At 37.3% G+C, this 18,984-nt stretch overlaps 1 protein-coding gene and 1 long non-coding RNA gene across 3 annotated transcripts in view; one reads left to right on the top strand and one right to left on the bottom strand.

Moving 5' to 3' along the window:
- Cers6 (ceramide synthase 6) overlaps window positions 1-18,984 on the top strand; it is a 283,700-nt gene that overhangs the window by 154,286 nt on the left and 110,430 nt on the right. For both annotated transcript variants that reach the window (XM_013518781.1, XM_005393276.2), the window contains exon 4: window positions 16,932-16,989. In XM_013518781.1, the coding sequence (XP_013374235.1) occupies window positions 16,932-16,989 (58 nt within the window). The remainder of the gene's footprint in view (window positions 1-16,931; window positions 16,990-18,984) is intronic.
- LOC102005651 lies at window positions 3,871-7,802 on the bottom strand. Its single transcript, XR_262490.1, has 3 exons — window positions 7,514-7,802; window positions 4,360-4,481; window positions 3,871-4,161 (listed from the first exon to the last, which is right to left on the bottom strand). It is a non-coding gene; the product is annotated as an uncharacterized LOC102005651 (long non-coding RNA).

The raw sequence follows: 18,984 nt of genomic DNA, 5'->3' as shown, positions 1-18,984 counted from the left end.
CACCTGTAGCCCAGGAGGAAGCAGCTTTGTAATTTGTCAGCCTCCCAGCCCCCCAAGAAAGGGACGTTGACATCATCGTAGTTATATTATCAACACGTAGTAGTAATGGGTCTCGGCATTTAGTAAATCCTCAACCTCACTTGCTTAATGAATGACCATTTGGTTATTAACCCAACTACGAGTAGGATTTCTTAGACTTTACTTCTCTGATTTTGTTGAGTGAACGTTTTATGAGAACTGAGCAAGGGTTCATTAGGTCATTGGAAAACAAGAGTGAATTTTCACCCAGAAAAACTTTAGGCTTCAGAAACTCATTTTGTTTATCTGTCCATCTTCAGTGGTTGATTTGCTTATGTATTGCGTCTTATTTATAACACTACATTGCTATGGAAATTTAGTGCTATACTGTTCCCTTCCCAGCCTTAGCAAATTTTATTCCGAACATTTCCAGAGCTGCTTGTCCCATGTACAAGCTTAATGGAGCAGCAATCTCACGTGGTTTTTAAACATTAACTATTGAACAAGTTTAAAACTACAAACAGAGAAAAAAGATGTCAATCAAATTTGGACACATATATGTAATAACATGCAACAGAATGTCAAAAACATCACCTACTGCTTAACCACTTTATCAGAATGAAAGCCTCCTCTGGCATCTGTATTTTATTTACATACAAAAGGACGTATCTGCCCTGGAGTCAGATTCTAGTTGGGTAGTCTGTGTAGCCACTGACACTGTCCCTTACGTTTAACTATAAACTTAATTCAGAAATCCTTTATTGGGTGCTTGTCACATACCAGCTACTTGAAAGTTGTGGTGGTGAAGAGATGTTGAACATTGGCCACGTGTTGTATGATGTTCTGTCTGCTTTACAAATATTGCTTTGTTTAATCCCCATTTTAACCCTTTGAAGTAGACATTACTGTCTTATTTTGAAGAAGAGATAGAACACAGGGAGCGCCCTAGATCCCACGGCCTGTGTGAAAATTTTAGATACAGTATTCCAGGTCAGGTGTGTGAATACAGCTTCCCAAGAGCTAGTTCTGGGCAGAAGATTTAAGACACAAATTTTTTTACTCAGAGATGAAAAATACAATTGGTTTTGGTCACTTTTAAGAATAATTGTGGTGTGTGTTACGTTCATGTTAGAGCAGTATCTCATGGGGAAAAGACCTTTTGTTTTGGGAGGTAAAGAAGTTAATAAAGGAGAAAATTCAGGGATAAAGTGAAAGGGCAGGATGGTGGGGGAGAAAGAGGAAGAGGAGGAAGAGGAGAAAGAGGCGGAAGAGGAGTCGGGGGAGGGGAGAGGCAGAAGGGACAAGGGATCAGCATGTGATGCAACCAGAATAGTTATCCAGTCATCCTAAAGAGGTGATCCCAGGCTAGGCTAGGATAACACTTGATTAGCTTCACCCAGCTAAAGGAAGGTGGGACAGAGTTATGAACTGCCTTTGGAGAGGATAATAATCCGAGGCATTGGTTTGCTGAGAATTCTCAAAGCACGGGGCTATGGGAGTGTTGGCCTCTGGACTGGTAAGACTTGCTCTTGGTGACAGTGCCTAACATCTCATTTATCTGAACAGCACTGCTTAAGGTCACCAGCTCCTCTTGTTCTGTTCTTGTTTTGCAAGTAACTTCCTGAGTACACTACGCATTTCTATATAGATTTACCTATAAAAAGAGAAACTCTGATTCATGCCACAGTACATATTCTGGACTTCACACCTGTTTGTTTTCATGGTTAGACTAATCACTTGATAGCTGGTTTAAAAGTCTGCCTTTTAATGGTGGTGCTCAACTAAAGCTAGCTCCCCTCTCCAAGAAGAAAGAAGATGAGGTGTGGTGGTCTAGGAAAGACATGGAGGGGACCAAGCAAAGGAAGTAAATGAAAGTATAGTAGTGTTTCCCAGGTAGAACTTTGAGATTTAATAATGGATCCAGTAAGTGTTTTGAATAGGAGGGAAGATGCAAGGATGGGGTGCTAGGTAGATAATTGTACCCTTGACAGAGATGGAAGGCAGAAATACAGTGAATTGCTAGAGAAAGGTAACAAACGTTTGATTTTGAAGTTTTTTTGTTTTGTTTTCTTTTGTTTTTGAGAAAAGGTCTCACTGTATAGTTTAGGCTGCCCCTGAACTCACTGTGTAACCCAGGCTAGCCTCAAACTTATAGCAGTCCTCCTATCTCAGCCTCCCAGTGCTGGGATTATAGGTATATGCCATCACACCCAGCTGATTTTGAAGTTTGAGTCTCAGATGGCTGTGTTGATGCAGAGGTCTGGTGTCTAGGTATCGAGGGGTGCAGAGCCAGTCAGGGGTCCAAGACTGCAGAGGATATGGGCAGTGGGCAAGTTCACCCAAAGGAAGCTAAAGATGGTGTTGACAGACAAGGACAGTCTGAACAAGAAGCAAGGGAGGCAGATTGGAGACAAAAGGGAAAGAACAAATCAGTAGTAATGCAAGCAAAGCAGCATGCCACTTTTGCCAAATATTATACGACCAAACAATAAGACTTAACTAATATAATACTTGGACTCAAAATGTAAGAGTTCCTGAAACCCTAAAGGTCTGATTGCCTCTTCAGAAGGGAGACATGAGATTGTTCAAGATCACTCTGAAAGCATCAGAAGATGACTACAGTGTTTTCTGATGAGCAGGCCCACACTTATCCATTGTTCATGCTGCTAACTATTTTCTGAGTATAGCTTTTCAGTTAGTATGTGTCTCAGTTAATGTCTCATCACTAAGATATAGTAGCCCTATAAACTGCCTCACAGTTTGCAGAGGTTTAAGTCCGGAATCGGCTATCTCTAAGGCAGGGTGGCATGAGAGGAATATGGCAGAGGAGCATTGTTCATGGTCTGGCAGGCAGGAAGCAAAGGGAGAGGGATCAAGGGAGGAGGAGGGAGTTAGGTCCTTCTAGGCTACACCCCCAGTGACCCAGTTCTCCAACCAGGCTTCACCTCCAAACATCATATTTAACCATAAATTCATCAGTGGACTAATCCACCAATGAATATCACATCTTCATGATCTAATAACCACCCCCAAACCACACCTGTGACTGCATGAGGTTTTTGGGGAGGACGTCTATACATCAGCTATAACAATATGTTAGTACCATGTTAGAATAGCTAGTACCAGATGTTATGATATTCATTTCAAGTGGACAGCTCAGTCTCACTATCTTCCCACACCCATAGTGACCAGTGTGGCCCCAGGTATTTAGACCATGAGGTGGTCAATTTGATTGCAGCTGATATGAAGGCAGCTTAGTTCAGGTGACCTCAACTGGTCATCCAAGAATTTTGTGTGTGTGTTGTAACTGGGTTAGACTTTGTGAAAGGCTTATTCTCATATTCTCAATTCCCAATTGAATTCTCAATTCCCCCAGGAGTGTGAATTGACATTTGTTGGGAAAATTCTTAGGGATGACAGATTGTTAGTCTGATTTTAGCCCTTTCTTAAGAGCATCCTGGCTTCCAAGTAGAAATTTTTAGTTATTGGTCAGAATGTTGCATGGCTACATTTGTTTTCAATTGTTTCAGTTGGAAGATCCTTGACACAACACAGATTTAACTTACATACACGTGTGCTTACATACCCAGAAGTATTTATGCATATACATATTTATATTGTATATGTATATATGTATTCACATTCAGGTATGTATGTGTGTGTATGTGTAAAATACACATCTCTCTTCACAAGACTTCAAAAAGTGAGTTATGATTTTAAATGTCTGCACAGTGCATCTGGTACATCAGGGCAACTAAATTAATAATGAACTTTGTCAGAAACCTAGGTTTTATTCCCATCTCTCCCTTTCACACACCTTTTTCTACTTTTTATTGAATTTTCCTCATAAACTTGAGAAATAGATACTTTAATTCTTATTTTCAGATGCAGAAACTAAAGAAATCTTATGCTGCAGTTGTAGACATGGGTTTATGGGGTCTGTGATGGTCTCCACTTGTATCCCATGAAAGCTCTGTGGCCTTTTGCAGAAAACTGACACAAGTTAGCATAGTAAGGAAGGAGAAGGTTCCTTCCTTCTGAAAGTCAAATGTGCATACGTTTTGAGAGCTTTGGCACTGCTGGTCTGAGTTTTCCTCACGCAGTCATAGCTTCATGCTCACCAAGTGTCTTCTTGTCTTCTATCTGCTTTCAGGTAAGAAAAAAATAAGGGGCATGTGATTCATTTGACTGTAGCTGAGAATAAATATTTGGCAGTTTTTGCTTCAACCGTACCTGTAAGAACTGTGATATTTACAAGTGCATGCTGCAAAGTCATATTGACTAAATTTATTTTTGGCAGTAAGAGAGTAATGTTGGTCTTATTCCTGTTTTTATCCTTACCTTAGACAGTTGTTAGTTGGAGTATGTTCACTTTTCTGATTTCCATAAATCATGGCCACTTATATGACGTTACCCAGACTTTAGGGTCACAATTAGAAAATTTTCCTACATTCGGAGGAATTCTAGGAGAAGTGAGAGGTATTTTATGGGCGGAATGATCGAATTCATGGACATAGGTTTTTGGCAGATGCCTCTTAAGTAGGTTATAGGGGGCAGGATGGTGTTGGAAGGACTGATGGGAAAGGACAAATGCCAACTGCTGAGTCTGCCCTGCTCGGTGTACTTGACAAATTTAGACACTGTGGAAAAGGAAGGGTAGATCCCTATAAAGGACTGAAGAAAGAATCAGTGTGGGGTTAACAGAACCCATGAACAAAACAAAATCAAATTTAAGAAACTGAACATAGTAGAATCAGAACTAAGTGTAAAATGCATAGAGTATCTGAAACACTTCCAACAACAATTTTAGCTCTAAAAGTGTGAATGTAATGACAGAAAAACAGTAAAATTAGTTACGATCCTTAGAAAGGATGCTGGAGTTATGCTGTATTGCCTTTTCAGAACAGTCAGCAACAGGGTGTCCACAGAGTTTTTTTCTGACACTTTGGGTGTAGTTATCCACTTCCAGTGTTCACTTTAAGACCACTGTGCCCTAAGATGTAGACGAAGGCAACTTTGTGTAAAATGTCATTCATAGCTTCTAGGTGTGAGAGAAGGAAAAGACCTCATATGTTTTTAGTAAGCAAAATTCTTATTGACATTATATTTTGATGTTGAAGTATTTTTAAAATATGGAGAATAAATATAACAAGAAAAAAGACTAATACAACAAAAACGCAATCCTATCTGAATGTATCTTAAAAGAGTAAAATACTACAAAGTCAGCCAAAGTTCCCTTGTGCTTTCTGTTCTCTACCCTTCAGAAGCAATACCTACCCTGAACTTGATGTTTATATTTACACAGTTGTTCTTTGAGTTGTATTTGTGTGTGTATGTGTGCATATGAAAAGTATAGCATTGTATTGCATATATCAGACTTTACATGAGTGCCTAAGACATTTTTAAAATCAGTGATGTAAGGAAAACTCTTCTACTTAAATTAAGTTCACTTTTCAGGGGGAATGAGAAATGAATGCATTTGCCTTCCAGTGTCAGTGACTTTGCATTGTTAGTTCTGTTGCTTCACAAACAGAGAAACAGCTGAGCCTTCAGCAAAAAAGGAAAATATTTGGAGTCCCAGAGTTAACTACTGATAGAGGTAGAAACAATTTCAGGAAATGTTTGCCCCAAACCAGAACCCAAGACTGCATAATCAGCCCACAGTGAGAGTGACATTTTTCCCTTTAGCTGTGGTATTCCTTTAGACTCCGAAACTAAGGCAAGTTTGAAACGACTCTCGGAATTTGGATTGTTAGAGTTTCCAAAAGGAATCCTTAATCTCACCTTTATTTTATTTTTAAAATATGAGGTAGGATCAAACACTACAGAGAATGTTTAAATTTAAAAAATTCGTTAAAGACATTGCCCTTAATCCACTTCAAAATACTCCTCTCACTTTAAACACACTTATCCCATTGTTCTTACCCCTAACTGAAGCAGTTCTGGAGTCCTCTTTCATGCATGCCTCTGGTTTCCCTATCCTGTTGCCTCGGTGTCCTGAATTGATACAAAACATTTACCTGCCGTGGTCACTTTGATTTGGGGCCCCAAAAGTCATCTGGTGAATGAAATGGGCAAAGACACACTGTGATGGTTTGATCAGCCTGCCTTTGTATTGAGTGGCATGTGGCAGTGGCATTTGCCGTATTTTTTATCACACCTCATAAAGACCCTCATGAAAGAGGACCTCCAGAACTGCTTCAGAAATGGGTAAGAATGATCCGGTAAGTGTGTTATAAGTGAGGGGGATAGTTTGAGGGTGGCTAGTGGCAATGTTCTTTTACTATAATAATTTTTTAAAATGTAAACATTGACCATGTATATGGCATGTTTTTGAAACAAAAGTCAATTTGCTCTCTCTAAGGAGCATCTCTGCTGTACTCAGGCAGTAAGGTCAGTGTCCAGGTTAGTCAACCAGAATAATCACAGCTTCAAAAGGAGACTATTTTTTCTAAAAAGTGTTCTCAGGTATAACCATCAACCAGCTAACCAAGACTTTAGGTCTGTCTCCCATTTTAAAAGATGGCACCCACTGAACTTCTAGAAACAAAGTAGAATAGTGGTTCCCCGGGACCAGGGATAGGAACAAAGGGAGATCTGCTCTAAAGGTATAGATTTACAGTTATAAGATGAATCAGTTCAGGTGATCTAATATATAACCTGGCAAGGTAACACATGCTTAAACTAACCTGACCGTGTTAGTCCTTTCATAAAGTGCATCAAATCATCATGATTTATATCTTAAGATCACACAATTTAATTTTTCATTTATACCCAATAAAGCTGGAAAAAACCATGGTATCATAAATATTTTTAAAACACCCCAAAAGCGTAATCTTTGTAGGGAATAGCTTTGGCTAAAAGCCTGTGTCGGGAGTGGGGGTGGGGGAAGAGGAGAATGTGTGTGTAGCATTAATTCCATGCCATGGAATCTACATGATGACATCGGACTCACTGCATGCAAAATAATGCAAGGACCATGTTTTGTTTTACCAATCAATAATTTAACCAACCACCTGAGAAAAATAAAATAAACAAATAAGTCTGAGGCCAGCAACTTTTTAAAAAATTTAAGTGTTGATTTACTTTGTAAAATTTGATGTCTGTACATTAATGAACACGATATTGCCTTTTCAGAACAGACCACATGCAGGGTGTCTACTGAGGTTTTTTCTGAAAAATTTGGTGCAGTTATCCATGTTCAACTTTAAGGCCACAGGTCCCAAGATAAAGATGAAGGAGGCCTGCTGTAAAAACTGGAGATACTTGTTTTCTTTTACCACATTACCCATAAAGGTAGGAGAGTTGCACAGTTCTCTAGCTCCATGTTTTCCTCTATAGAATAAGATGGTAGATGACTCTCAAACTCCCTACCTGGTTGTCAAGAAGAGTCTATGGCTCAAGAAAATAAAAAATTGGAAGATCAGCTAGTTCTGACTTACATGTCTGGAAATGTATTGAACCTATAATAAAGCAGCAAGGACCAAATTCTTACCTTTGGTGAGCTGTTTCCTACCAAGCCATGCAGTTTATGTTCAAGCATCATCTTTGCATAGGCTTGCAGTGGAGTCACTTCACTTTGAGTGTGTGCCTTACACTGTTCAGAGAAAGGAAAAGAAACCACAGAAAGGGAAGTAAAACTCAGATAGCAGCTGACAGAGAAGTTTCATTTTGTGCATTGTAATGGGGAAAAAATTGCAGTGTTATTCACATCAGTGAAAACTTAATTTATGTGTCAAAATCATCAACACTAGCCTGGATTTGAATCCAAAATCCTCCACTTGCTGTGTGTTTTGACAAGTTACTAAGTCCCATCTTACCTGTATGGTGGGAATGACTGTAGTGTCTATCTCATAGGGTTCTCAGAAGATATGAGTTCATATACGTAAGACTCTTCTGAATAGGCAGAACCAATATAGTCAGAAGGGCCATACCTCCAAAATTGTTATACAGATTTAATACATTCTTAATCAAAATTGCAACAGCACTCTTCACAGAACTAGAGAAAATAATCCTAAAATTCATGTGGAACCAGAAGAGACCCAGAATAGCAAAAGCCATCCTGGGTAAAAGGAGCATGGCTGGGAGAATCACAATTTCAGACTTGAATTTATATTATAAAGCTACTATGATAAAATAGCAAAGTATTGGTATAAAAACAGACCTGAGGATCAATGGGACAGAAGAGAGGATATAGAAACAACCCTAAGTACATTGAATTATTTGATCTTTGACAAAGGGGCTAAAAACACACACTGGAGGAAGGACAACCTCTTAAATAAACAGTATTGGGAAAACTGGCTACACACATGCAGAAGACTGAACCAAATGCATTGTCTCTTACCATGTACTAAATAAAAAAAAAAATGAATCAAAGAACTAAAATGTTAAAACAGAAACACTTAACCTGCTGGAAGACAAGACAAGTAAGACTCTTGAAAGTCATAGGCATAGGCAAGAACTTTCTGAATAGAACACCAACTGCATGGGAAATAGTTCCAAGAATCAACAAATGGAATCATATAAAATTTAAAAATCTGCTGCACAGCAAAAGAAACAACCAGCAGAGTAAAAAGACAACCAATATAATGGGAAAAAAATTATGCCAGCTGTTCCTCAGACAGAGGGCTAATATCTAGAATATATAAAGAACTAAAACAATTAACTCTGAAAATAAAAGACCCAATCAAAAAATAAGCAAGCAAAATGAACAGACAGTTCATGAAAGAAGTACAAATGGCCAATGAATACATGAAGAGATGCTCGTTTTCTCTGGCCATTAGAGAAATGCAAATTAAAACAACACTGAGGTTCCATCTTACCCCAGAATGAATGACCATTATCAAGAAATCAAATAATAACAAATGTTGAAGAGGCTTCAGGGAAAAAAGAACTCTTCTGTGTTGTTTGGTGGAATGCAAATTGTACAACCACTAAGGAAATCAATATGGAAATTCCTCAAAAAACTAAAATTAGAAATTCCATTTGCCACAGCTATTCCCCTTTTAGGTATCTTCCTGAAAGAGTTAAAGACCTCCTGTTAGAGTGATACATACATATCCATGTTTATAGCAGCACAATTCATAATAGTTAAATTTTGGAAGTGGTCCATATATCTATCAACAGATGACTGGATAAAGAAAATGTAGTGTTCATGTGTGGTAGAGAACTGCTCTGCCATAAAGATAAACTTGAGTCCTTTAGAGGAAGATGGATACACCTTGAGATCATAACGTTAAGTGAAATAAATCAGACACACATGCTTAAATATCACATGGCTTTTCTTATATGAGGAACTCAGAGTAAAACTAAAGAGCAAAATAAAAGATAACAGAAAATGTGGAGATAGATCATTCCCTCAGGGAAAAGGTACGAAGAGATGAAGGGAGCGGGGAAGGAGGGAAAGGATAGAGGATGAAAAAAAGAACTGGGATGTGTTGTGTAACTGTGCTGACTCCACACAAGGAATGTAAACATTGTGTACGAAACACATGTTCTAGTGACCTGTGGGAAATCTGTAATTCTTGTATACGCGGACCAAAGTAAGTGCTCAAGAAATGCCAGCTATTATTATTACTATTTTATAAAATAGGTGTTCTCCAAAGAAAACTTACTGTGAGTAAAAAAGGAATTCAAGATGACTGTTTCTTTTAAGCTTGAAACCCTGATTATATCTTGTTAAGAGTTTGTGGAAATGCCAGACATTATGGCTCATACCTGTAATCCTAGCACTCTGGGAGGCTAACAGGATTGCAAGTTCAAGTCCAGCTTGGTCAACTTACAGACTTAGTGAGACATTGTCTCAAAAGAAGAAATGATTGGGATATAGCTCAATGAGAAGACCTTGGTTCAATCCCCAGTACCAAAAGATTAAAAAAAACCATGTGCAAGTGAGTGTATCAGAAATAGTATAGAAGTGTCCTTGTAAGTTTTTATAAACCCAGATGTACTGTACTTCATTGAAGGTGTATAAAAGCTGAGTGTAATGTTGTACCTTTCTTAATATCTTACAAAATCATCAGCTTATGAGTTGTGATTAGAAAATAGGTACACCACTTTGTGCTTAGCAAGAAAATGACTGACTTATGTAAATGTCAATAAATAGTCTATACTAATTTATTCCTAAATATATTGTTTGTTTATCTAACTGCCTATTTTTACTTCATCTGTAATAATTTCTAAAGCAAGATGATTTATATTGTGTTAAATCTGTGAAAGAAATATTTCCATGCCATAGATAAGAACTCTAGTTCAAATTGCTTTATATACTTGATAATAAATGAGGTACTAGTGTTCATTTGTTTTTGTTTAGATGGTAAAAGAATTGAAGCGAGAAGTGTGTCAAAATTAATTCAATTGTATAATGAAAAGAATCACAAATTTTTTGTGCTTGAGAATATTTTGTGCCCAATAAAAATAATTTTATTATTTAGACCATTCCAAAGTTGTCTTTGATTCCAAATTCTTATCATATTAATTATTTAAAAATTACATTGGCTATATTTGTAGTACCTCTCCCTTTTCTTGTTTATATTTGCATAATTCCTGAAGATAGTTGACATTATTTAATCAAGGACTCTTTCAGTTAAAATAAACTTAAATAAAGGAAGGGACCACTCCATATTCTTAGTAAGAATTTGGAGGTCAGGAAAAAAAGTTTGGAGGTCAGTTTAGGAGTTATTTGCAAAGCACTATGTTTGCTATCAGAAATGAAGATATAAATAAGACTCAGTCCTACTCTTTTAACCTACAAGCAACTCAGAGGTTTTTAGCATTAATAGAAGATTTCAAAAGGAGGTAAAGAAAAGAACATCAGAAGATTGCAGTGCTTGGGCCAGGGATGTAGCTCACTGGCACAGCACCTGCCTGGCAAGCGTGAGGTCCTGAGTTCAATTCCTGGTACCAAAAAAAGATTGCAGTGCTTTCAGTGTTGCACCACTCAGATGGCTTCAAAGAACAATCATCACTTGACATCAGCCCTGGTGTTTCAGCAGGGACAGGGATGAGTGTGTAGGACAGAGAAGAGCGTCTGGGTGGTTTCTGTTGTCTTCAGTTGATAAAGTTAGTGTTAGTTTAACTGCCCATTATAGTCTGGATCTTTAATGACTCCAAAGGCCCATGTGTTAAAAGGCTTGATCCCCAGCTATGGTGCTATTGGGAGTTGGTGGAGAGGTGGGGCCTAGCAAGAGGAACTTAGTTCATTAGGGGTGTGCACTTGAAGGAGACACGTGGACCCTAGCCCCTTCTCTTCGCTTTGTTTCTTAGCTAATAAATGGTGAACAGGTCTCCTCCACTCCCACAGTGATGTACTATGCTGCCACACGCCCAAAGCAGCAGGGCCAATCCACCATGAACTGAACCCTCTAAGACTGTGAGCTGAAACAAACCTTTCCTCCTTGTACATTGAACGTGTGAGATACTTTGTCACAATAATGGAAAGCTGACTAGCACACTGACCTCATATTGAAAAGAAGTACCAATGCAGGCTTCCCTTGTTCCAGATTTGCAATGAGTTATTTTCTGTTTGCTAGAGACTATTTGCATTGTGTGACATCCATTCATATCCACTAAGTTAGAAAACCATTTTGGCTGCATACATTATCTTTGATTTTTAGTTGTGTCAAGTCAGCCAGAGGCAGCATAGCCTAATGGTTAAGAACTTAGATGCTGAGATCACACTACCTAGCTTCCAGTCCTAACTCTCCCTTATTAGCTGTATGGGCTTTGGCAAATTATTAAACCACTTTCTGCTTATTTCCTCATCTGGAAGAAAAAAAACAATACAAATGATGATAATAGTGTCCACTTCATTTTGTGAAATAGTTGCATTAAATAAGTTCTTATTTCTAGAGTGCTTAGAAAACATTGTGGTACAGAGAAAGCAGTTCATAAGTGCTATGAATAGAATTACTCCCCTCTGCCTGCCCTGTTCTCTCCAGAAAGGCATGCTAAGTTGATCTCAGGGTCTCCTCTGTTTTTTTTCTTGTTCTGCCTCCTCTGTAGTTCAGGATCCCTGTGTCATTTGGGTGACATTCAGCAGCAAGTTATGAGACCTCAGCACTCTGATTCTCTGCTTGTGTGGCACATTTGATTAGTCTTGATTTTAACAAAGAGTCCTTGCCAGCCTTGTAGTATAAAAAGCCTGATTCAGTGGGTGGTAGTTTTTATTAACTTCCTATTTAATTTTCAGGTTTGTTGGATATAAAAGATTTCTCTAGCCAAGCACACTGGCTTCTGTAGGCAAGGGAGTGTGCTCTTATCCTCCAGAATTTGACAGAGACCTTTAAAGTCAGTGTTTGTTCTGGTTTTGCCCCTTCACAACTGCACAGCCGTGGGCAAGCTAATCCCTAGGCTGCTGGTGTCAACACAGCTTTCTGTTCTGAAGTCTTTGGCATGCTGGGGTCCTTCTGAGTGCCTTCTGCAGACAGCTTAGGACTCAGCCCCTGTTCCAGCTCACTAAGCTAGCATCTCTTGTCTTTTCTGCTTTCCAGGGTACCGAATGGAGTCACTACCGCCATACTGTTTTCTTGTCCCTGAGAGTTATGCTTCACTTAGCGAGGTCCCTCTTCTGCTAATTCACTGGTACATTCATAAGAGCATAGAGGAATATTTGTGTTCAACTTACTGTTTTTAGCCAGGATTCATCTTTAAGTTTTTATAAAAATGCATGTGTCTTGTAGTCAAAACAATAACATCTTTTGTGACAACGAATTTGATGCACTTCTTCTTCATTGCATGTTTTCATTTAGCCTGAGGATTCATGCCTTGATTATTGTTAAATATTGTATATTATTACCTGAGAACAGTTGCATTTAATTTAGCAGTGAAATTTGGGCATTTATTTATGTTACTATGTACAGTCTTTTTATTCTAAGATTATACTTTTTGTGTCTGAGGTTTTATTTGTACCTTGATGGATTTGAATTGGCCTGAGCAAGTTTTTAGCTATTTTTTTGTAACTTTTTAGTAAGCATTAACTAGTAATGTGTTTTCAGAGCTTTTGATTATGAAAATATATGTCAAACTCCTTTACAAATGAAAGGCAGCTTGACTGGCAATAGCTTTCTTTGATTGAGTCTTCTGTTTCCCTGTCATTTAGAAAATTGGGAGAAATTTAAGACCAACTAGATATTCGCTCCCTTTACAGTGACTCATTTTTGTTTGATTTATGTGTTGACCTCTTTTTCTTTTTATGCCTAAATACTGGGGATTTTTAGTTTTACTTTCACCACAGTATTCAAAATTATTTTCAGAATATACCTTTGAATTGATATGTTTTGGAATACAGTATAGTTCTCTTCTTTAGTTCAGTTTTGTCTTTGTGATTATTTCAGTTCTTTACTTGTATTTTCTCAGAAACATTGTAACTAGGCTTTATTTTTTGGTCTCAAGGATCTAGGATTCTTTCCCACCTGTGGGCCTTATTAGCATGTTTACTCTTCATCTATATCAATGATTTAATTTCCACCGTGTGTCTACACCCCACACCCCCACCTCATGAGAGATGCTGTGCTTCATTTTTGGAATCTGTGTAATGATCCTTTTTTTAACCTATATTCTCTTTTTGTCTTGCCTAGCAATCTCTGATTGATTTAGAGCATTCTACTTTTGTTTTTTCAGATCATATCTTCTTGTATTGTGTGATAATGCCAAATACTTGGCATTGGAATTACTTCCAATTCCTATAGAAAATCATCTTCAGGAAACTGTTTTTGCTTTGAATCTTTAGCATGCTTCTTATTTTGCATATTCAGCACTGCTTAATAGATTCATGCTGACATTTAGCTGTTATTTTTCCTGTATTCCTGAATTTTGAAATACCCATCTAGACCTGCTCACAGAAAGCATGCATGTATTTTCCTTGGTCCTACTCTCTGTCCTCCTGTCTGTTAATAAAATTCCTCTTTACATCTCTCACCTTATAGCAGGTTGATGTTTACAGGTGCTGGCCCATTTTCAGTGGACTAGAAGAGTTTCTTATAAAACAGCTATCTCCAATGCCTTGTTCTATGTTACCTTATACAGTATATGAGTTACATAAGAATGCAACACTTTCAAAATCATCCCTAAATCTGCTTTTCTGCAACTAAAACTGCCAGGCTGCAAAGTACTTCCCTTTCTTTCCAGTTGTTTAAAAAATAAAGAGTCACTAGCTGGACCTGGGGAATGGAGGATTTCCTGCCATCTCAGAAAGAACTATCATTCATGACAAAGAGCTCTCTAGGTTTCTGACTGACAGGGATTTTTGTGTTTCTGTGCAGAGTAGCAAAAGTGGAGAAAGGGTAGATGTGCTGATAAGAAATTTCCTATTTCCTTTAAGGTTCATAGTTTGTTCTCTGCCCTTCTAATCAAACCTTTAAATGTAATTTTAATCATTTACTATTGTAAGACTTCTTCCCTAATTTTAGCAATAGGTTGAAGGCCATGTTTTACTTTTTGTGGTTACATGCAGGATTACTTACCTTTTTCTTTAGAGAAATTTTAGTGGAAAGTTGGAAGAGTCTATCCTAAGGGCTGGCAGCAAGCATTTAAAACTGTCTTTATATGAGATTCTACAAATAAAAAAAAAACTTTTTCATGTTGCAAAATGCTTGAAAATTTTGCTTCCTGAAGATGTTTTGTGGAAATAAACTCTGCCTTGTAAATATTCATCACAAGTTGTGATTTAAAGGACGGAGGCATCAGTGTTCCTGTAATAGAACCCATGTCTTATGAAAACTGGGTCATTTTAGTGATGAAATAAAATGCATATACATAAGTAATGCTAGGAATTCCAATAGCTTCTATAAAATCTTTATTATACATAAAATCTACCTGATCACTGCCTGCTAACAATAGTCTTAGAGCTGAAACAGCTGTTATAAATCATTTAATAAAGGAGTTGCAAATTCACTTGCCTCCAGGAGATAGAAAAGGAAGGCAAATCCATGGAGCAGGATTGTTCCACAACAAGGACAGGCAGGGACTACAGAAAAGTTGAGATTATTTGTACTGCCAAATCATTGAGTCTTTTTTTTTTTTTTTTGCACCAGGAATTGAACTAAGGACCTTGCCCTTGCCAGGCGGGTACTGTGCCACTGAGCTACACCTCTGGCCTCCCTTGAGTCATCTGTAGAGTTAGAAACCCACTCTCTCATTATAGAGCTTGGACAGAGGTCAAAGGATATTAACAGATTCCCCTAAATTAGGAGGATCTATAGACTTAATCAGTTACATTATTTGTAGGATGCAATACAAAATAAAATATAGGACTCCTTGTTCCACAATTAAGAACTGCCGGATGGTGACCCCAGAGCCTTAAACCAAGCATGGCGTCCTGTTTCTGCATAAATCACAAGCCTCTGAGTGCATACTGGTTTTAACTTCTGATCAAGAGTTTATAGTCCAGAGAGATGAACACAGATACTCTCACCCATATCCACCAAGACATTGATAATGGAGGTGAGGTTAAAATGAAGTTGATAAAATTAAGTTTGATATTATGTAGGCAAACCCTCTTTACTTACAAAAGAGCATTAGTATGAGATTTGAGAATCATTGCTTCTCAACTGTTGTTTAGGAACTTTGGCTATATCATAATTCCTTCCATGGGTTTTTACTGTTCCTTCTTGAATTCTGGTTTTATGAGTTATTTGTTGAAGATTTCTCACTGTGAAGTTCAAAGATCTCTAAAAGTTCTAAAAAATTCCAGAATACTTGAAGCAAGAATCAGCCCGGAAATGGGTCTGCTTGTGAAAGCCTAAGGACACTTGTGTGTGTGCTTGAGTCTTACCCAGTTATTGGGAAACCTATATCATTATTATAAACCTATATCATTAAGTACCAGAAATAAAATGGGAACTAAGTGCTCGCTTCGGCAGCACATATACTAAAATGGGAACTAAGAACCAGGGCAAGAGGTTTTTTAAAAAATTTCTTTTTATTTTAAAGAGAAAAGAACAAAAACAAAATAACAAAAACAGAACAACACCAAAACAATAAAAACAATGCAGAATTTCGAAAAAGATGATAGGAAATTCACAATGGTTGTTATATAACATATTGTTATCTTCAAAGTAGTTGTTCAGTTTACCAGATATAGGCATGCAAGATTGATTAACAATTAAACATTAAGTGTTCCTTTCAGTAAAACAATAGAAATTAGTAGTATAATTTATATATATATATAAAATATATATATAATATATATATACATACACAATGGAGTATTACTCAGCTATAAAGATAAGCTCAAAGCTTTTATAGGCAAGAGCTTTTTTGGTAATCAACAAACAAACAAAAAAACAAAAAACAAACAAACGAATATACACATACCTCACATTTAAAAATATTTCAATCATTGAAATCATTTAAAATTTTAAAAATTGAAAATTTTTCTTCCTTAAATAAGTGAGTCTACCAGCTCGACCTAAAATAGTACAAGATTGTTTTTCACAGTTGTGATTTGACCTTGGTCTATATGGCTTCCTTTAGCAACATTCACACAGATATTAATAAACAGTTAGTAATAAAACAAACATTCTTACCTAATTTAAAAACATTGAGGCTTATGTTTTTAAAACAAATATGAAGTTAAGTCAAGGTAACTAGTATCTGAATCAGACAAGTAATTCCAATACGTTTGTATTGTTGAACTGTATTCCTCCGTGAGTGAGTCAAAGAACATTCACGTGCTGGGGAAGGAGCAGCCAATGGGCAAATCAGTATCTAACTGAAAGTTATGAATGTTTATTGATGTTTAAAACCTTCGCTGTAAGCCATGCACCTGAAACTCTGTGGTTAGTGAGCAGTTGCTCGTGAAATTTAATCCTTGTTGGGGGGGATATAATGAACTATTTTTTCCTCCTGCTTTTCAGGATATGCTGTGAAATATGTAAGCTGAATATTATAGAATTTTTTTAAACCTTCTACAGGTGGAGATTTTCCTTTTACCTGTATGTATTTACCTACGGAGTTCGGTTCCTGAAAAAGGTAGGATCTGACAGATTACTTTATATAATTTCTATGTAAGTTATATCCCACTTTTAAGATGTGGTTACATTTTAAACCATCATAACAGGCCTTTTAAGAATTATTTGTGCATTCCTATATAAAGATTTTTGCACTTCGTTGTTTGTAGTAAATTATTTTTAGGCATTTATCTAAACTACTTTTGAAGGGGCTGGGGATTTAGCTCAGCGGCAAAAGCGCCTGCCTGGCAAGCGCAAGGTCGTGAGTTCAGTTCCCGGTACCGGAGAAAAACCAAAAAAAAAAAAAAAAAAAAAAACTAAACTACTTTTGAAAACAATTTGTTTTTCCAGTGAAAGATGTTGCTAAGTACTATAGTTGGTTATTTATTTAGTTTTTTGCATTAGGAACTTTCTAAGATCCAGCTGGTCCTATGAAAAAGGGTAGAATTTCTACGTCACATTTCATACAACTTGATATCAGTTATTGCAATGTGTGTCATCACTGCAGAATTCAACAGCAGAAAGCACTATTTTCATGTTTTGCATTAACAGGGCAGCACCAACTGCTGATGGCAAGTGCAGTTCCTTCCACAGTTGTGCTTTCCTTCCTACTGCTTTGCTAAATCCTGCATGAACTAGGGCACCTTAATCTATGGAAGTAATTCTTTGTGGCTCCATGGCCTTTTTGCAGGTTATTTTAGTGCTTACTGATACTACTAATGGTTTAGGGTACTTAAATTTAACATTCATGGAGACTTATTTTCTAATAGTGACATTAATAAATTTGGTATAAGATAGGAAATGATTTTTAAAAGTACTTTATAAAGGTGGGCCTGGGGGCACAAGCTTGTAATCCCACAACAGGGAGGATGAGGCAGGAAACTGCAAGTTTGAACCCAGCCTGGGCAACTTAATGCAATCCTGTCTGAATAAAAAACAAAAAATTTGGACTGGGGATGTAATCAATGCAAAGACCCTGGGTTCAATCCCAAGCACTGCCAAAAATAAAGTACTATATAAGACTAACCTCTAAAATGTTATCACTGTTAACAGTGAACTTCATATTTGTTTTAAAAACATAAGCCTCAATGTTTTTAAATTAGGTGAGAATGTTTGTTTTATTACTAACTGTTTATTAATATCTGTGTGAATGTTGCTAAAGGAAGCCATATAGACCAAGGTCAAATCACAACTGTGAAAAACAATCTTGTACTATTTTAGGTCGATAACAGTGATATCGATAACAGTGATAACAAAATATATCTAAAATAAGGCAAAAATCCAAAAATATATCTAAAATAAGGCACATGCCAAGTGGCATGCCTTACTAGTAAATCTTTTTACAAATATTGACTTGAAAATTTAAAATGTTTTTATTTTAAAAGTTTGAGTTATCAGATGTTGCTGCCTCTGGGTGAATTCTATTGTAAACAGCACTTTCCTATGATCGTAGTTTCCTAAAGGAAATAGTCTTTTTGCCGCTTGTTTTTTCCTTTAGTATCTGCACTTTGTTCACTTAATAAGAACAAGTGGCTCAGAGGCCATTGGAATAGACTTAAATGGATGGACTTCACTCTGAAAGTATGAAGAAATTCTCAATGGGAGTGAATAACCATGGTGGAAGCTGCTTATTTGAGAACCCTACTATTCTCACTTTTAAACTTGCCTAAAAAATATAGAACGGCTGTAGGACATTTATACTTACAACTTTATTACCTTGGAAGGGGAAATAGCACTGGAGGGAATTTCAGCTGATCTGGGAGGGTTGTGCTTCAAGAGAATGTGTTCTTGCTGATCAAGGACGAGATTTGGAATTCATACCCGGTTCTGTTGGTGAGAGGCTCTGCTGGGACGAAAGGCAAGACAGCGGGGCCAGGAGAGCGTCTTTCCTTTCCCCAGGCCTGCTGGGCATGGTTTGCTTTAGCTGTCGAATGGGAAGTATGGCTCTCTGACGTCAGAACAGGAAGCACTTTCTTTGACACTTAGCTCTGGCTCACTTTGTTCCTGAACACACTGA

The sequence above is a fragment of the Chinchilla lanigera genome, unplaced genomic scaffold (genome assembly GCF_000276665.1).
Source record: "Chinchilla lanigera isolate Chin_1 unplaced genomic scaffold, ChiLan1.0 scaffold00048, whole genome shotgun sequence".
Lineage (NCBI taxonomy): Eukaryota > Metazoa > Chordata > Mammalia > Rodentia > Chinchillidae > Chinchilla > Chinchilla lanigera.
The sequence above is the reverse complement of the archived record's forward strand: the minus strand, read 5'-3'. Positions and strand labels throughout refer to the sequence as shown.